Source organism: Ursus arctos, unplaced genomic scaffold (genome assembly GCF_023065955.2).
Source record: "Ursus arctos isolate Adak ecotype North America unplaced genomic scaffold, UrsArc2.0 scaffold_28, whole genome shotgun sequence".
Taxonomy (NCBI): Eukaryota; Metazoa; Chordata; class Mammalia; order Carnivora; family Ursidae; genus Ursus; species Ursus arctos.
This window is the reverse complement of record NW_026622963.1, coordinates 37179951-37199859: the sequence shown is the minus strand read 5'-3', so window position 1 is coordinate 37199859 and position 19909 is coordinate 37179951. Positions and strand designations below refer to the sequence as shown.

At 53.3% G+C, this 19909-nt stretch overlaps 1 protein-coding gene across 1 annotated transcript in view; it reads left to right on the top strand.

Annotated features, from left to right (window-relative positions):
- The window catches only part of ABHD17C (abhydrolase domain containing 17C, depalmitoylase), a 46300-nt gene that overhangs the window by 21657 nt on the left and 4734 nt on the right, over positions 1 to 19909 (top strand). Inside the window, exon 2 of the mRNA XM_044388330.3 lies at positions 19534 to 19713. Within this exon, the coding sequence (XP_044244265.2) occupies positions 19534 to 19713 (180 nt within the window). The remainder of the gene's footprint in view (positions 1 to 19533; positions 19714 to 19909) is intronic.

The window sequence follows — 19909 nt, the reverse complement described above, 5'->3', positions numbered from 1 at the left end:
GTGCACGAACGGGCTAGATCGTGCTGTCAGGGCCTCTGCTCTTTGTACCTCTTTGAACCGCCGCAGTCCAGCGAGAATTCCCCATGGGTCACGCTGGGGATTCCAAAACTGCATCTTTTTTTTTTTTTTTAAAGATTTTATTTATTTATTTATTTGACAGAGAGAGACAGCCAGCGAGAGTGGGAGCACAAGCAGGGGGAGTGGGAGAGGAAGAAGCAGGCTCCTAGTGGAGAAGCCTGATGTGGGGCTCGATCCCGGAACGCCAGGATCACGCCCTGAGCTGAAGGCAGATGCTTAACGACTGCGCCACCCAGGCGCCCCCAAAACTGCATCTTGTCAGGGGCCCAGCGTTGACCGGATGGAGCAAGGCCACACTAAAGGACGAACAAGAGACACGTTGCTGATTCTCAGGAAGAATTAGGTAAAGCAAGTAGGTTCCGCGCAGGCTGAAGTTGAAGGAAGCGTCTTTGCGGGCTCCTTAGGGCATCCGGCGTCGTCCCTGGAGCTGCATGTCCTTTGGTGAATAGCACTAGTCCCTCCCCATCCCACAGGTGAGACTAACCTGTCAGGGACGCCTGTCCCCTTGGTGGTGCCCAGGCCTTCCTTCAAGCAAGGTTCATTTCCAGTGATTTTTAAAATAAAGTGTTGGAGTATTCTGTGTATTATGTTCTGAATGGCTTCTCAGAAAGCCAAGGGCTTGAAATAGGTTAACCCTGGGGGCTTTTAGGAAACCAAAGGGTGCAGGGGTGTGGGGATGTGGTATTTGTGGGGTGCTCGCCGTGAGCCAGGGCCCTCCTCCAGCCCTTCTGCCTGCACTGTGGGAGCAGGGGCCTCGTCCTGAGCTGAGGAGGAGGCCAGCAGCCGGCAGGAAGGGCAGGCTCCCAGAGGAGGTCGACCCACGTCAGCGTTCAAGGCGGAGCTTGGTAGACACTCACCTCCAGCAGGTGTCTGAAAAGGAGGTCTTGTTGGCAAGTGACCACAGGTTTTCCCAGCCAGATGGACACTGGGGGATGTTTGTCCCCCAAGCCACATGCTAACATTGAAGTGGAGGCAAAGTTTCGAGGATCTGGGACTCTGGGGGCTCCATTCACCCAGCAGGACGTGGGTTGGCGTGTGCAGGGCACTGCTCAGCAATGGGACCGCAGGAAGCCCCAGCCCTGGTCTGGGCTTCAGAACTCCTTTTTTTTTTTTTTTTAAAGATTTTATTTATTTGACAGAGAGAGAGCACACAGGCAGGGGGAGGAGCAAGGGGAGAGGGAGAAGCAGGCTCCCCGCTGAGCAGGGAGCCCGATGTGGGACTCGATCTCATGAGATCATGACCTGAGCCGAAGGCAGACGCTTCACCAACTGAGCCCCCCAGGTGCCCCGGTCTTCAGAACTCCTGAGCAGCCTGGTGGGTGTAATTGGAAGCACCCAGACTTCTAACAATTCGTGATGAAATATTCCTAAAGATTTTATGTATTTCTTTTCCATCCTAAGCAGAAAATACATTGATGAGCCAGGGTCATCAGTACGGAAATTGGGTTTTGTACTGCATAGTGATTTTTGACTGATTGATTGAGTTGTGTCTTGTCATGAATAATCTGTAAAATACAAAGGGAGATACTACAGAAAGGGAAAAATAAAAACATGGCCAGAAACATAAAATGGAGCCAGAAGTGGGGTTTAAAAATGCCTCCCACAGAGACTGGCTGGCTTCTCCGTGCTCCCTCTGCTGGGGCGTTGCCCTCAAGCTCTGGGGGTCTCTGGGGGTCATGGACGCCCTGCACTAAGCTCTCTGGAGTGCTTTCTTTTTTATTTTCATCATCTCATTATTATTTTAAAATTTGCTTCTTGTTTTGAGTGGGTTTTGAGGGGGGAGAATTGGGAAACCTGCCTTTCCTTTCCCTGTTTTTATGACAAGTCCATTATTGGTCTTCTGCATCCCACAGGGCGCCGTGTTTCCTTGTTAGCTTTGTTATGGAACCCCTGCTCCTGTGTGTATGTCCTCTGGGTTCTGCGAGAATGACCAGAGTCGGCCACGGAACGGCAAGGTGGAGGCACCAAGGTACAAAGCAGGTGTGCCCCCCACAACCCCTGCTGTTTATGGGGGCTCGCTCGGAGCAGTGGGTGCCCCCTGGGTACCAGGTTCTGTCCGTTAGAAGACATGAGAAGGGACGGACTCTAACCAACCCAGACCTGCCCCAACACGGTCCCTGTGTGCACAGGAAGCGTGCTCTGCCGTTTCTGAGAATTAATGGACCCTTGGAAGGGAGATTGTCTGCTGTCTTTTCTCCCCTGGACATTCTCTGATAAGGAAGGGCTCTGGAGGATGTGGCAGGTGGAGGGTTCCTGCTCCGTGTGTTGGCAGGTGTGGGCATCTGCGTGTTCGTGCAGCTCTGGTTTTCATCGTCTAGTTCGGCGGTTCTGTCGATTTGGGTATTTGATGGTCATGATGATGATGGTGATGATTTTATTATTATTTTTCCTTTCAGCACCCCTGGTCTCACCATCATTTTTTACCTAGCCTATCACTGGGGTTCTGACTTCTTGATTCAGGAGTTGTAGGGAAAAGTTGTTTTTTTATATATATGTTTTTCTTTTTTAAATTTAAGACTGTCCCTCCTCTCTTGTTAATTGCTTCTGTTTTTATTGTTGTCATTTGCATTGGGGCCAAAGAATGCATCATAGCCCTCATTTACTGTGATTCCTAAGACTGGTGCTTTTTCAGGATTTGTAGAATCTGTTTATACGTCTTGTGATTTTTCTCTGATCACCTGTTTTTGGTGCTCCGTACTTTATAGACATGATTTGGAGGTAGGGGCGAGGCCGGGCTACCTCCCCTAGTGCATCTGTGAAGGGCTGGGGTCGTCAGGCCTCCTGCGTTGCTGACTTCCCCTGGCCACCAAGGAACAGACGGGCTGCTCCACGTCTGTGGAGATGTGGGGCTCAGAGCAGAGGGGCTCAGCGTTGGAAGCAGACATGTGACGTGGCTTCAGAGCCAGGCTCTGCCACCTACCAGCCTGGCGGCCTTGGGTAATTCACCTACCTGCCAGGAACTTTAGTTTAAAGAAATGGATGATGGCACCTTGCGGGTCGTTAGGGTCAGAGATGAGGTAGGTCGCAAGGGTGTCCTGCTGCTGTGTGCCCCGTACTCTGATGACGACTACAACCAGCCCCGCTGTCCAGCAGCTTGGCCTCCCAGTGGTTCCGGGCTGTTCACAAGTAGGTGCGACCCAGCCTTCCCTGGAGTGAACACCTCTGTCTCGCCTGATGGGTGCGATTGATGACCTGGTAGGGCTGAGCCTGTAGGAGCAAGTGACAGGGATGAGAGGGGGCCAGAGGAAGCAGGTGTGGGCCTAATTCCCTTGGAAAGTGAGTTCCCGGGCCCTGAGCCCACAGGTCACCAATCCTGACTCTGATGCCCCGTAGAAATGCATTGGACACGTCAGACATTGGCCCAGAGGTGATTTGCTTGTCTTTGGACTTCAGATCTGTTGAGTGAGGGGAGTGTGTTAGGCCCAGATCTGTCTCTGCCACATCTTTAAAATCAGGCATTCTTATGTTAGAATAAAAACAGCCTGTACAAGCAGACCCTGAGTGTATAAGCCCCATGAGGGCAAAACCCAAATCCTCCTTGTTCACTCTTATACCCGGGGAGTGGGGAGTACATGACTCCTCTCTCTCTCTCTGATTCCTGGGAAGCCGGCGGAGAGAAATCGGTCAGCGTGCATGTGTGACACCAGCAGGGCCAAAAAAAAAACTCAGCTGAGGGGTTTCCTAGGTGATACTTCATTCAGATATTCAGGTTACGGAAACGTATTACCTTGCTCTTAAATTTTGCCTCATGCGGAAGAAGTAGCAAGTAAATGGTAAAGAAGGGTTAATGTTTTCATAAACATCTTGGCCGTATTGTTTCACATTATCTTTTAAATCTGAAGAATTCTGATCTGTTATGGAAAAAAGTGAAAATACGCTTCTTTTCAAGCTAAGAATACATACAAATAGGGCTATGGTATTGAAACATTTGTTAATACTTTGTTTTTTTAACAAGATTTTATTTATTTGAGAGAGCGAGCACAAGCAGGGGGAGTAGCAGGCAGATGGAGAGGGAGAAGCAGACGCCCCGCTGAGCAGGGACCCTGATGCAGGGTTTGATCCCAGGACTCTGGGATCATGACCTGAGTCAAAGGCAGACAGACGCTTCACTGATGGGGCCACCCAGGTGCCCCAGTTTCTTCCAAGTTTTGATGAAAAACACAAATCTTGACAACTTTGAAAACTTGTAGTAAAATTCCTCCTTTTCTGAATTGTCTTGCTTTGGTGGGCACTCCCAAACCATGGTAAATTGTCAACAGGGAGTCAGATGAATTAGGAATAATTGGGTGGGAACATCCTAGGGCTGAAGGAAGGTATTTGAAAGTGCGGTTCGTCCCAGTGCTGCTTGGTGTCCTGGATCGAGTTCGGGAGACCGGGACCGTCTGAGGTGCGTCAGGCTTAGGAGAGGGGGAGGGGTCCCGGCCGGTCAGCTGACCTGGAACCTGGCGCCCGCTGCAGTGGTCGCAACAGCTGGGGTGGGGAGGGTCCGGGTGAGCACCCCGGAGCGGACAGATGCGTGGAGGTTTAGATGAGTCTCCCTCGGAAAGGGGGGGCAGAATCCACGTATGCTCAGAAAAAAGATGGGAGATCAACCAGCAGCAGATCCCAGATCCCTGAGTGAGTGGCACCCCCACTCTTCTTCGTCACCTTTCCTCTCTTTTAGCCTCTTACTCCCAGCCTCTGCCGGTGGGCCCTGAGGTCCCCATCCCACAGAATGCGGGGACTCCCCTGCCGGGGGCCTGGCCTGCTCTGCCCTGCCCGGGTTCCCGTTGGGCAGAGGGAGGCAGATATGTGCATGCGGGTGGGGGGGGGGGGTGTTGACAAAACGATTTCATCTCAGAGCAAAAACCCGGTCTGCGTCTGTGCCCGTTGGAAATGTCATCGGCACGCACCTTGTATGAAACCCCTCAGTTTCCGAAATTACCAATATTGGAGACGTGCGGTATCGTGCATCCTCACTCTCTTACTTCCCGCCGGCCCGGCGGGTGTGTGCACGAGAGGTGGGCTTTGCTGTCTCTGTGCCCGCGGGGACGCCAGACGCTGGGCCAGGAGGGTGTGGAGATACGTCCGGCCGAGTGGACCGGGTGGCATGTGGCTAGCAGGGCGCTTCTCAGTTATTCACATCCTGGCCCACAGTGTTCAGGCGGCCAAGTAAAGCCTTCCTGCTTGCGATAAATAAGGACATAGCTTTAGCTTCGTGGTGTTGATACGCGACATAGTATTTTAACTAAAACACCATGTGGAAGTTACCTCCAGGCCTTAATTTAGCCTGGCTGGGGTGGAAAGCGGGGGCCGCACGTGGGTGAGGCCTCTGAGTCACGGGGCTGCAATGCTGCCGGCCGCCAGGGCTGTGGGCCTGGCTCCCCTGCCCCACCCCTGATCCCTTTGCCTTGATGGGCTGGGGCCAGAGGGCCGTGAGGTAGCATGACCTCGTTAGCAACTGCCCTTGAGTGTTCAAATACAGAAGTTGGAATTCGGTGACAGTTTTATTGAGGTAACAGGTACCGCAAAAGAAATCTGTCCCCGCCTTTCCACGTGTGTTCTGGCTTCCTTCTGGGGTCACCCTGAGGGACTGTCTTCATCTCCAGACGAGAGAGGACAACAGAATCGCTGGGCCATACTGAGGAGTGGTTTTCCTTTGTTTTTGCTTAAAAAAAAAAAGTCCAGGCAAGATGGCGAGCTAGTGGGAAGGATAACAAATTTTGGGGGACAGGGAGGTCAAAAATATGTTTAATTCAAATAGAGTTGTCACGTTGATTCCAGCTTCGTAATCGTCCCTGAAGCTCCCTGAGGTTTGCACCTCCCGTCTGAGAAAGAGCGTGGGCAGGGTCGGCTCCGTCTGTCCAAGAACGCGGCGTGAGTGACGCGTGTCTGTGAACTTGTTTCCTTGTGTTACTGGTAGATTTCAGTGCCTTTGGGTTTTGGAGATTTTGCAATGAAAAAAACATATTTTACTCTTTATTACTGTTTTATTTACTACGTATTGTTTCTACTCCTATGGTAAAAAATCTCACTTAGAATTCCAGGAGAGCTGGAATGTTCCTTTATACTCTCCCCAAAGGGAATAATTCGGGGCGCCTGGGTGGCTCATTCAGTTAGGCGTCTGACTCTTGATCTCAGCTCAGGTCTTGATCTCCATGAGTTCAAGTCCCGAGTTGGGCTCCACACTGAGTGTGGAGCCTACTTAAAATAGATAGACAGATAGATAGAAAGCTAGATAGATAGAAAGAATAATTAGTACAAGTGAGATTTAAGAAGAATGTTCACTTTTTTCCTTCCTTTCACTGTGATAAAATATACCTGAATTAAACTTACCATTTTAGCCTTGTTTAAGCCTACAGTTCAGTGGCACCCAGCACCTTCACAGTGTCGTGCAACTGTCACCACTACCCACCTCCAGAACTTTCCATGATCTTCCACAGACACTGTTCCCATTAAACAGAATCTTAATTTTTTCTAAAGAATTTTTATTTGACAGAGAGGGAGGGCTCAAGCAGGGGGAGCAGCAGAGGCAGAGGGAGAAGCAGACTCCCCGCTGAGCAGGGAGCCCAAGGCAGGGCTCGGTCCCAGGACCCTGAGATCATGACCTGAGCTGAAGGCAGACGCTTCACCAGCTGAGCCTCCCAGGCGCCCCGAACCTTCTGCTTTGAAAGCACCATTTACTACATCTGGAATGCTCAGGTCGGGGTAGCGGACCAGCTTGCTTTACCTCTGCATTCAAGGGGGTGGGAACTAACAGTACCGAGCAGGTACGTACCAGCCTCTGTGGGCAGGAGCCCCTGCTACACACGAGAGAAGGAAATTCCCGACCCGCGGCCGACTCAGCAGTCACGGGGCGGGATTTGGACAGGCCCGCCCTTTCCGAGGCAATGCCACGCCCACGACAGGGTGCTTTCGCTGGCTTGGTTGTAATTCGTGGGAACCCTCTTTCTTCCCCCAGCTGAGTCCATATTCTGGGGCTGTAAGGTAGCAGCTGTCTTAGTAATTACAATTCTGAGTTAAGTCAGTAAGCTCTTGAAGCTCGAATTCCCTTGTCTATAAAATAAAGTGACCCATCTGTATGATCTCTGAGGGCCTTTCCATCCCTGTCCTGTGCTTTGTGATATTTCCATAATTGATGCTGTGAACTTTCCATGCTCTTAGGAAGGATGGGGGGAAGGTGGAAGGTTCTGGAAGCAGAAGGAAGAGTAGGGACATGAGGAAAAAGGACACAAGACAGGCCCAAAGAGGGGATTCGACCCCAGAGTGAGGAAGCGAAGAAGCCATCAAGGAGGGGCAAGGGCTTCTTCACTGGGTCCCCCGGAGGAGAGTGCTTACCTAGCAGGGTCGCATAGTGAGGTCCACTGAGCATCCCGAAGGGCATCCCCAGGAGGTGTCAGGCAGAGCACAGTCCGAGCTGGGGAGCGAGCCGGCACTCCGGCTTCCGAGCGGGTGCGGTCTTGTGTCCAGGGGCGGAGTGAGATCCTGCTCGTGCCTCGCCTGGCCATGGAAATTAGAACGCTGCCCTGGGCGGGGGGGGGGGGGGGTGTCGTCCATGGGGTTTCTCTCATTACTGCCTTTAATTCTTGCCTCAGGCCTGGGAGGGGGACTTACACCCCCCTGTGCGGCCCAGGAAGGGGGGCTGCGGAGCGGTCAGGGCAGGACAGGGGCAGGGCTACAGTCAGATCTTGGGTGGTCTGATTTCTTTCTTCTAGCCTGCTGCACAGATACCCAGCCCCACATCTTCAGTGGTCATGATGGTGCACTGAGGAGCTCACAAAGGACTCGTTTTAGCCCAGCTTCCCGGGGGCGGGGGGTAATCCCGGCCCCAGCCACGTCCACCCTCGAGGACACAGACTGAACGACTGGCTGGCCCCCTCCGTCAGCTTCACTTTCCTCCTGTAGGGAGGGCCTTTCTGGGCAGGGACGCATGTGACCTCCCCCGGGCTCAGCAGAAGGGGCACAGGCATCCTGGAAAATGTGGATTGACCGTCCCGGTTCCAGCTTCGCCCATCCCTGCAGGGGTCACCCTGGGTATGTGTTCACACCGCCTGCTCCAGGGCGCGGAGACAGAGGGGTGCTCTGAAAAGACACAGCAGCTCAGAAGTGTCCTGTCCCTGGAATGTGACCGTCCAAGGATCCCCTGGGGGATGTCGGCAGTCTTAGTGATGGGATGGAAGCCTTTGTGGTCGGCGTTCCCAGATCACTGGTATGCACAAGTCAATGTCGAGCCGGGCAGACTCGCCAACTTGGATGGGTCCCGTGTCTTGTGGACCACAGCTGCTGTGAGGACTCACCTCACAGTGGGGTGAAATAATTAGGAATCGCATTCTTGAGTGTCCAGTTTTAAGAAAGAATGTTCAGCCTTGGCAACCAGGTAGATCATGAAATTAGATTTTTTTAAAAAGATTTTATTTATTTGAGAGAGAGTGACAGAGAGAGCAGGAGCAGAGGCAGAGGGAGAAGCAGACCCCCGCTGAGCAGGGAGCCCGACACGGGGCTCCATCCCAGGACCCCGAGATCATGACCTGAGCCGAAGGCAGACGCTTCACCGACTGAGCCACCCACGCGCCCCTGAAATTAGATTTTTTGTTTCTCCCCGTCGCAGAGATTTCATGAGATGTCTACCTTCCTTTCGGCTGTGTTTCTTGGATGTGGAATAGGCAGATTCCGTGAGGCTTTGTTTGGCCAAGTGTCTGTCTCTGTTGGTATTTAGTGGGACAGACGTGCTATTTACTAAATGGCTGCTCTGGTCGGAATCCTGTGCCGGATGTTTTACCTAAGCCCGCTCGTGTAATCCTCTCGGAAAAGTAGAGTAGCTGGTATTCTAACCGTTTCCAGGTATTCGTGCAGCTGGAGGGGGCAGGGCGGCATTTTCTGGCCTTCCCAACACGGTAGGTAATCAGAGAGCACCAGGAGAGCCTCAGTTACTATTAAAACAATTCCATGCACAATTCCACTCAAGCAAGCTCACGCAAATTATTCCCACAATTCCATGCACAATTCCACTCAAGCAAGCTCAAGCAAATTATTCCCTCTTAATTGTAACACGTCTAAGGAGTTGGTTTTATAATCTGTAGGATTCTGTCTTTTCCTCTGAAAAGTGATTTTTTTTTTAAATTAAAATTAAGTCACGCCAGGTCTTGTTTATTTTTGCTGTGACACAGAGACAGTGCTGCGGGAGCAGAGAACAGTCTAGAATGTCAGAAAGAACGAAGTTGGCTTGAGGGTGGGTTTGGGCCTGATGCAGAGAGCCCTTCCCTGCACCCCCGTTCGGAAGGTGATCTCAGACATCCCGCGTAGGAGAAAGGTCGTCCCCGAAGAGCGTGCTGCTTTATCGAGCTCAGACAACGCAGTCTTGACGTGTTTGGAGGTCTGTGAGTGCCTGCAGGGTGTGTTTTCCTGGAATGCCCGTGGTGTCCCCCGCCCTATGTCGTCGTCACAGTGGTCCATTCAAGAAGAGGACACGCTGTCTTGGTGTCTGCAGGTTTCAGTTTGGGTCCGTCCATCTCCGTGGGACCAGGGCTGTCTGGTCCCACCCGTTGCTCCCGGCCTGGACGGCTCTTCCCGGCCACTGTCTCCCGCCTGCTCGGCTGCCTCCGAGTCCTGGCACAAGGGAGGATGACGAGCGCCCAGGGCCTGGTCTGCGTCGCATAGAAACCAAAACAATTTCAGGAAGATTTTTCTTTATTTAAAGATTTTATTTTTAAGTCATCTGTCCCCCCAGCGTGGGGCTCAGACTCACGACCCCGAGATCACCAGTGGCACTATTCCCCCAGCTGAGCCAGCCAGGCACCCCGGGAAGATTTTTCTTCCAGTGCCCTGAGAGTCTGACTTTTACCTGCCTTCCTGAGACGCCCTGCAGTTACTTGAGGCTGTGTCCTCCCAGACGTACTTTCTAACAAAACAAACAGAATTCCACACGCCCACCATCTCCTACCCTTAGCTGCGGGACTGTTTTCGGTCTGCCTCACCCCCAGCGGGACTTGCTGCGGACACATGTGATGTGAGCCGCTCCGAGCACTTCAGTCCCACCGGCTTCTTCCTTCCCGTTGTCCCCGGGCCCCGTCCTGGGATCTCGTGCGTGTTCCCCCAACCCTGCCATCCTGGGCTGCGCCTTCTTTGGCGTCCCTCTGCTTCTGGAAGTGACCCTTCACCTCTGCTGGCCAGGCTGTGTCCCCTCCCTTCTTTGCCAGGGCGTCCGGCTTTGCCTCTGCACGTCCTGACGCCGACCCCCCCCCCCCCAGTCCCCATTTCGAGCACTCCCTCCCTGTGCTCTGAGAGACCTGCTGACCAAGATACTCGTTGTGCCTAAACTTCGACTTGGTTTTCGTGTTCTTTCTTGGTTTGAATCACATTTTGTTCTTTGTTTCCCCAAAGACTCCTAACCCTGGAGCCCATTGTTTCTCTCCAGTTCACTGTTACTTCAAGTGAATGAGGCCACTTTTAATGTTGCATTTGGCATGTTTTATTCTATAGCCAGCGTTGAGAAAATACCTTGAACACGCTCAGTCAGTAGAACTTCCCGAGGTTATAATCGTCTTGTTTGTAAGTGTCTCTATTAACCAAAGTCCCTTGATCAGGAGAAAAGAATACATAGTTGACATCACCAACCTTTAAAATTTTTAATTTTCTCAAATAGCACTAATGCAATGGATACTTTAAAATGTGTCTCCTTTGCTTTTCATCATTGGAATTAATGACCAATAGAAATCTGTTTGTGAAACATCGTGTATAACATTAAAAAAAAAAGTCTAAACCTACACAGGTGTATTTTTTAAAAGGGGAAATAAACATGTTTTGGGTGATGCTTTTTTTATCTTCCTCATAATTACAATATAAGGCACACATTTGTTAAGCTTTGGCTACAGAAAGTAAAAGATTGGTTTACTGTTTCTGTGCCTGTGGCTGTTGGCAGGCCCTATTCACGCACCTGCTTCCCTGCACGGGCAAGCCTTTCCCTCTGAGGCCCGGCCCTAAAGTTTATTGGGGTTCCTCTGCATCCCCGGCCTCATCCTTCAGTTAACATTCACGTTACCGTGTGCATTTATCTTTGTCCTACATCTCAAGATATTTCCACCAGGAATTCTAGCTCCGAAATATTTAAAATATCGACTTCAAAGTCGGTGGAACGATGCCAAGCACGCTTCTTGTGAAGATAAGTAGACATGCTCTCGACACAGGGCAAAGTCAAGGTCCATTAACTTAAACAGGATGCAGTGCGTCTTCGGGGGGGGGTGGTGGTGGTGCACCGCCCGTTCGTGTTTGTAGACGGAAAAGAAAGCCTCACGTTAAAAGGAAAACAAACAGGTTCTACGTTCTCAGCGAAGGGATCGTTCCCACAGGACACGCCTGCCGGGCTCTGGCCTTTGCCGCCCAGGCTGCCGGGGCTCCCGGGGCACATCCTGGGTGCGGACAGGAGCAGAGACCTACGCTGGGGGTGGCCAGCCGGAACCTGACATCGCTTGTGACGCAGGAAGGTGGTAGACACTTGGAGAGATTGTGTGTGTGTGTGGGGGGGATTGTAGGTTTCCAGGGTGTGGTTATTCGGGGTGCGGCTTTCCCCTGGCAAAATTCGGGAGACTTGAGTTTCCTGCGTTGTGTCCTAAGTAAATCTTACATCACGCCTAAGACATGGTGCTGTTGTTGTGATCCTTGATGGACCAACTCATCCCCGCTGGTTTGCAGACAGGAGATTCCAGAAGCTTCTACCCAGATCCTCAAGAAGATGCCGAGCTTCGAGGGCATTATCTAGCCATGGAATGATAACAATACGTGGAATTCAGTTGTGATCGGTCGGAAAACAGCCTTTGGCTGGAACCACGTTCCATTCCAAGGAAGGAACGCCTCTGAGGTATCCAGGGGAGCCCCGAGCGTGGGTTTGGTTTGTCTCCCCCGCGTGGGGCTTACAGTTTCATGGTGGTCGATCACACACACCGTCACGCCACTGCGTACTCGCGTGGGTGGTCAGGAGGGAAAGGAGCGCACGCAGACCCGTGTTCAGGAGACGTGTGTGAAGGAGGTGGGACCCCGGAGACTTCCAGGCAGGGTCTGTTCATGACCCAGCGAGGAGTCTAACTGCAGGAGAGGGTTCATTTGGAGAGAAAACAAAAGGTTGTAATAGTGAGGTGGGGCCAGATTGGGGAGGTTAGCTGAGTACGTGGACTTCTACCCCGAGCCTAGTGGTTTGCAGAAGGGGTGTGATGAGCAAACTAGCATGACATGGGTTTCTTCTTTTCTCTCTGTCTCTCTCTTGTTTTTTTTAAAGATTTTGTTTTTCCGTAATCTCATACGCCCAACATGGGGCTCAAACTTACAACCCCGAGATGAAGAGTCGCCTGCTGCACAGACTGAGCCAGCCAGACGCCCTGTCTGTCTCTCTTTTAAATGGAGATGTCTGCTCCGATAGGAATGGAATGGGGTGGGGAACGTCATCGTGCGGCAGCTCAGACGGTGGAATGGGGGCAAAGACAGGTCCGAGAGAGACGAGGCGGGGTCAGCAGTGGGGGTGACAGGCTCAGTGAGGAGCAGGTGTGTGCAGGATGGAAACCAGGTCAGCAGCTGGGAACTAGGACACACGCCTCCTCGCCAGCCGTGGCTCGAGACACACCAACCAGAAGGATGGGGCAGGACAGGTGGGTGGTTTGAGTTGTCAGCGGCCCTCCGGGCAGTGTGAGCCTCCCGGGGGTAGGTAGAGGCAGTGATGGCCAGCATTCCAGAAAGACCTGTGAGCAACAGACCCTGGGTGCCAGTGGTGGTGTTCATGCTCGTTCATGTGCCGAACTGACAGGCAGATCCTGTTCGATCGACCACAGGAAGCAACCACAGAGTGGGCTGACGTGCTGTCAGGAACGAGATCGTCCGGCAAACGTCTCAGAGGCAGAAATGGCAGGACTTAGCGACTGAGAGTATGTGAGGGGCACGGGGAGAGAGGCCTGAGAAATCACCCTCACCCTGAAGCCCGGGCAGTGGAGGTTCTGGTGTGGCGATGGGGGGAGAGGGGAAGATTCGGGAGGGACTAGCAAGTGTCCGGTGTGGGTGGCATTGAGTGTGAAGCGATGGGGCCATCGGTGGGGGGGAAATGCTGGTAGAAAGGGCTGCGCTGGGCTGGGAGCTGAGCCGAGGTGTCAGTGCGTGAGCTCGCGTTGGAAGCCCACGTACTCCGCACACAGTCAGGGCGCTGCCGTTCCTGTGCGTCAGGTGCCCTGCTGGGCTGTGGCCTGGACGCGGCCCGCGGGGGCATGCACGTGGAGAGAGGAGACTGCAGGACAGGGTGGGGCCCCACGGGGTGTTCGAGGAGGAGGAGGAAGGAGGGGAGAGTAAGTCTGGTGCACGGTGGGGACGTGGGAGAAGAGCATGTTTCCCCGACGCCCGCACACCTTGGTCTTCACACCGTGGGAGGTAGTAACGCCTTCCCCACTGGCACCCCGCCGCCCGTCCCGACCCCCTGGCGGCCCACGTCACAGCGCGGTGGCGGGTCTCTGTGACTGTGTGCAGGCTGACTTTTCCTGTTTTATTTATTTTTTTATCAGACCCCACCCAGCCTGTGCCCCCCGGCTCCGTGCCATCAGGTGACCTATGAGCGCACAGGTGGGCTGGCACCCCAGTTCTCCCGAACTCGCGTCTTTCCCTCCGCGGGCGATTTCCTTACCTGTGTGCACCTGCTCCGCAGATGCCCCGTGAGCCCTCACCTCTGCACGGCGCTCCCTCCCGGTCTGATGGCGGAGGCCCTGCTGCCGCCCGGCTGTGCCCAGGCTTGTGGGTGCGTGTTTGGTTTCCCTGTCCTGCCCGGCCCACACACGCAGCCCTCCTGAGGCCGAGTCCACCCTCGTCTCCCCGCCCGCGGACCTGCCGCTTGCCCCGCCGCGTGGCTCACCTGGCGCCCTCCCCCTGCCAGCTTTCGCCTGGCGCGATCTACCTGCGGCTGCCCTGTTGCTCCCTCTCCTCGCGGGCTGTGTCTTGCGTTCTTAGCGAGAAGAGACGCGGGTGCCGAGGCTGAACGCCTGTGAGCCTGTGTTCTGCCCGCTGCAACACCGTCTGTTCCAGGCGGTAGGACTTCACGAGCGCTTCATTTTAGAATGGCGGGGTAGGACGTGGGGATCTTCGATGTTTTTGAAAGAGTACGTGTCACTTGCTCTGCCATGTGTTTTTAAAGTTATGAACTTAGAATGGCCTGTGTTTCACACAACTCCGTAAGTAGAGTCCGTTTACTGGCTCTGTTTTCCCTCTGTCTGTTTAATTTGAGAGCTAAAGGGGCTTTAGGATCTGGTCCTACCCTTTCTACTCTGTATCCATCAACGTGTAGTCTGAGGAATCCACAAACCCACTGGAACGTCTACGTATGGCAAATTTCTCCGTAAGGGAATTTACGATTTTTTTTAATTCCCAAGAAATTCAGATACTTCTCAGTTTGGAACCATTGGTATAGAGGTTATCGATCTTGTACCTTTTTTCTGCCCGAAACAAAACCCGTGGTGGTACAGTGGAAAGGACACACTTGAGGGTCCTCCTCCACAAAGGGGAGTGTGGGAACAGAGGCCCCTGACAAGTGTCACCGAAAATCTTTGATGCCTTCCAAGAAGTACTTGCTTTCTCACCTGGCCCCTTCTCCAGCTCCTCATTTGTCGTCACACAGCCCTAGTAAAGACAGGAAATAGTAGTGGGCAAATCTCGAACGTAATACTCACAATCGTGAACACTGGACCAGCACTCTACAGTTTGCAAAACCCTTCCAGCACCAGAACCCTGGCACTGAGCAAAGTGCGTATCGACCCTTTGCAGAAAGACCTGACAATACTGCTCCCATCATTGATTGTTTTAAACAAGTCAGTACCTAGTAATTAGAGGAAATCAGAGGTTAGAAATGAGGGCTACCTGGCTGACTCAGTCGGTGGAGCGCGTCAGTCTGGATCTTGGGGCTGTGAGTTCAAGCCCCATGTTGGGCATAGAGATTACTTCGAAAAACAAAAGGGGGAAATGAAAATTCTCACTACCTGAATGAAGGTAAGCATCATTTCAATTTTAGTATATTGATTTCAGGTCTCAGGTCCCTTTTCCATTTATAGATGTTGTTCTAAGGAACATTATTGTGACCCTGTTTTCATAGAGTGCTTTTTACTGAACGCGGTAACATGAGTTCTTCCTACACTGTCTTTATGAGACATAATTTTAACGGCCTCATGTTTCCTTATGAGCTTTATTTTTAGCACGAAATCTTCCGTGAGTTGTAACAGGGCTTGTGAGGGCTGTCTCCGTATCTGAACTACCTGGTGAGCTTTTTTTTTTTTTAAGATTTTATTTATTTATTTGAGAGAAAGAGAGAGAGCACAAGCATGGGTTGGGGGGTGGGAAGAGGGAGAATCAGGCTCCCCGCTGAACAGAGAGCCTGACGCAGGACTCGATCCCAGGACCTGGGATCACAGCCTGAGCCGAACGCAGACGCTTCCCCGACTGAACCACCAGGCACCCCTCTCTGGTGAACTTACAAACCATGTTTTTTTGTTGCAAAATAGATCAGCCAGATAGGAAGGTCTGTAAAATGACGTGCTTCCTCCCAGTCCCCACGCTTCTTTCTGGTCCCCGTCCTTAACCGTCCCTCACCGCGGTCCTCACTTGTAAGGCTTCCCTTCCCTGCTTTGCCTCCTGGGCTGACAACCCGGTGAACTGTCCCCAAACAATCCAGCTTGGTCGGGGTGGGGTTGCGTTTCTGCAGGTGACGCTGTAGGGTGTGTTCCGCACCGTCTGCCCCCTCTGCCCACACACTTTGGGGCCATGGGTGCGGCATGCTCTTGCACGGCTGCCCCACGGCTTCTGAATCCACCCGGCTGCTGATGCTCGGCAGGGCTGTCTCCGGCCGTGTAGACACATGCCCACACACAGTGCTGCATGTGCTTCCCGGCGAACGTGAGTGCCTCTTGCTGTGGCATATATGGCCGGGAGTAGAATCACCAGGTCACCAGGTGCGTGTTCCCACATCTTCTCTTCCACGGACGGTTGCCAGGTGTTTCCAGAGTGGTTGTGTCCCCTTACCGCCCGTCAGGAGTGAAGGACGGTGTCCGTGGTTCACGTCTTTGTCAACACTTGGTACCATCCACCTGTCAGTCTTTGCCGGCATCACATGATGGCGTTAATTTGCAGTTCCCTTTTTCCTAATGAAGCAGACTGTCCCCTCCACCCTCCCTCCCTGCCATTTTAGATTTCTTCTTTTATAAAATGCTCATTCTGTAAAATGGCCTTTTTTCTTTGTTTCGTTGTCTTTTCTCACTTTGTAGTAATTCTCTATAGATTCTAGAACTGAGCCCTTGGTTGGTCGTGTGGTGTGGCAGGTGTCTTTCCCATTCGGAGACCTGCCTTTTCACTTTCTCACGGGGTCTTTGGATGAGCAGAAGTTCTTGACTTTAATGTGATAATTGTGTTTTCCCTTTATGGCTGGTGTTTTTGGGTTTTACCTGGTGAAGTTTTTGAGTGGAAGCTTTGAGTCCAGAGCGCTGTTGTGACCAGGGGCGTGAGTCTGTACGTGAGAGCTGCGATTTGTAGAGGCTGGTACTGGGCGTCAGGTGCGGGCCAGCGGGAAGCCAGGAGCCAAGTCTTCCCGTGAAGCGGCTCCAGCCTCTCTGTAAGATCACAGTGTGCGAGGATGGATGGATTCGGGACCCTCGGAAGAGAAGGCTGACGCAGCCGGCAGGCCAGGCCCCTTGGGTGTGGGCTCATTGCTCCCTTCTTTGTTCCAGACGGGGGAGGGAGGGACCCAAGTCCGGGGAGGCTTGTGTGGAAGACAGGGTCCTGGCAGCATAGGTCCGGCCGTGATGATGGAGCGGAGCTAATACTTGCTCATCACCGTGCTGGCTGTCCCGTGCGCTCCTCGCCAGCCTGCGGGTTGGGCCAAGGAGGGTGAGGCTAGGTGACGCCGTGCTGACAGGGAAGGCCCGCACTGCGTTTGCCACCCTTGGTATTAATGGTCTCTTCATCCTCAGCCTTCAGTTCCCAGTTTTCTCCTCCTCTTCTCTTTTTCTTTGATTGATGACTTGTTTGTTTGTAACTGAAAGCAAAGGGAGGACCCACACTCCAGATGTGGGGTTTCTTCTCTCTCTGGGTGTTCTCTGACCCCCCACAACTTCCCCATCCCAGGAAGTAGCCAGTGGCCATTGTGCTTTAGTGGGCGGGGGGGTCAAAGACAACTTGAGGAATCTGATGAAAATTGTAGAGGGAGGAGGGGACCCCAGTCTTACCTCTGCTCCCCTCAAGGGTCCCTGAGCCCTGGATTGAAAACTCCTGCTGAAATGGGCCTCCCCGTCCACGATGGAAGGAGCTCCCGCGACGGCGGGCGCCTGGATGGCCTGCCCTCAGTGAGCGCATTTTCCTGTGCGGCGGTCTGCCACGCATGACAAGTGCTCCTCCCTGGGGCCCCTCATCGTTCCAGCCTCATTGAGGGGCTCTCGGACTTTGGGATTTGGGGTCCAGGGTGCTATGGCCAGCCGTTCCTTGCTCATACCTCTCCCTCAAAATCCTTTTGCTGATCATTTTATAATAACCTGCCCTTCCAACTGCTCCTGCCCCAGGCAAGGACCCCTGAGACCTTCATCCTGGGACACAGTTGCTTTGGCTGGTGCCAGGTTCCAGGGGCTGGGGCCGCACAGACACGTCCCCCTAGAAAGAGAGGGCAGACCTGCGTTCTGAGCACCTGTGTCTGCAGGAGGAGAGAGCATCTCTTTCTTCTGTTGGTTTTTTAAATTTTCTCATATTCTTTTGTTCCCTCTCTCTAGTATGATTTTTTTTTTTTTAAGATTTTATTTGTTTATTTGAGAGAGAGGAGGGGCAGAGGGAGAAGCAGGCTCCCTACCGAGCAGGGAGCCCGATGATGTGAGGGGCTCGATCCCAGGACCCTGGGATCATGACCTGAGCTGAAGACAGACGCTTAACCGACTGAGGCACCCGGGCGCCCCGTGTGATTCTTAATTATCCCTCGTCTGTCTCCCTGCCTCCTTATAGCACGCTTCTGTCATCCATCCCTCATGCCACTGAAAGGTGACTCTTCTCAGAGCACTAGCTTTTGTTCCTGTCACCTCGGCCTTGGATGCCTCCCGTGCCCCTCCTCGTCTCCAGGACAAGCTCTAACCCTTCGCACATTCAGGTTGCTGCCCGATGAGCCCCTGCTGGCCTGCCTGGCTCTGTCTCGGCTCTGTGGCCCTCCCCCCGCCCCGGCCCCAGCCATACGCTGGAGTCCGCACCTGTTCCTCGCTTTCCCGCACTGCTCCGCGCGCACCTGACGCTGCTCAAGGAGAAAGCCCTTTTTATCCCCCATGGTTCAAGGGCTGTCTGCCCTCGTGGTCCAGCTCAGACGCCAGCTCTCCATAAAGACGGTGTGTCCCCGCCAGAAATGGCCATTCCCTCACTGATTTCCTTCTTAAGAACCCCCATTTTCCTGTGGCATTTCGGGGAGCTGGAGGGAGAGAGAGCCGGGCTGAAATCCCGCCGTGCCCTCCGTGACCGGCCGACAGTTCCTGTCACTGAAGGCTGTTATCAGAGCAAACTTCCTGTCGCCCCGGGAGCGACGGTAGGTATTTATGCCGAAAAGTGAAATTGTCGCTCACAGGCTTCAGCTTGACCAGATGAGATGAGACGATTATCCCAGCTGCTCATACCGGTTTGTACGCCCACAGCAGTGACAGAGCTGCCCTCCCAGGTCCTTGCTCACCCCCGACCTTGTTGACGTCTTCGCCTTTGCTACATTCTTCCGCGTCCGTCTGCTTCCCGCCAACAAGGAGGGGAGCACACCCTGCTCCAAGGTGCGACCCCCAGGCTGCTCTTGCGTTCTGCTCCCATTCCTCGGGCCGGAGCTCAGGCCTGTGTTCACCGCAGGCCGCGGGGGCCGGGGAGCGTGGCCGGCGCCAACTGAACGCCCGGCAGAGTGGATCGGGAGACCGCGGCGGATGGGAAGGCTTGCGAGGGTCTAGCCCCAAGGAGAGGCTGAAGAAACTAGATTTGTCTTTAGATTAATCGTCTCTCAGTACCTTTTTCTGATAAATGTTCATAACTTTCATATTTTATTAAAACCTCACTTGAAGGGCTCGAAATAAAAATAGTACAACTTGCCAGACGGTCTTTTGCTTTTATTTCAGAAATACTGAAATTGGTGATTATCAGAGAAACTCTGAAGAGGGGAGAATAGGAAATGAAGGACTCTGGAACTAGGAAATGGGATTTATGATGCATTGATTTCATTACTTCCCAGCCCCAAACATGTCGTGTTCATTATTTTCACAAAATGTCGTGGAAGACAGAATCCCATCCCTTCTTCCTGAGACAGGCCCCTCACATGCGTGTGTGTGAAGTTCACGTTGACTCTGAGCTGAAGTGAACACGTTAGGTCACGTCTTTGTAAACCGGTAGCGGTGGGAGTTTTGTGAGTTTCAGCCGTTTTGTCTGCTCTGTCTTCGGCCCGTCGCTCACGGCGTGCACCCTCTGACTTCCCTCCAGGTACGGCGTGAGTCCCGAGAACATCATTCTGTATGGCCAGAGCATCGGGACCGTCCCCACGGTAGACCTGGCCTCGAGGTACGAGTGTGCCGCCGTCATTCTCCACTCGCCTCTCATGTCGGGCCTGCGTGTGGCATTCCCGGATACCAGGAAAACGTACTGCTTTGACGCTTTCCCCAGGTAAGCTCACACGTCTGCAGCAGGGGCCGGGCGCCCAGTGACCCGGGCTCAGATGCCACCACGAGCTGCGGGCCAGTGGTCAGTCTTTCCTGAACGCAGCCACGCGTCAGAGCCTGTGCTGGGCACCTCGGGGAGGGCCGTGACGGTGACACAGCCACCGGCCAGAGACTTTGTCCTCTGGGCCCGACTCCTCTGT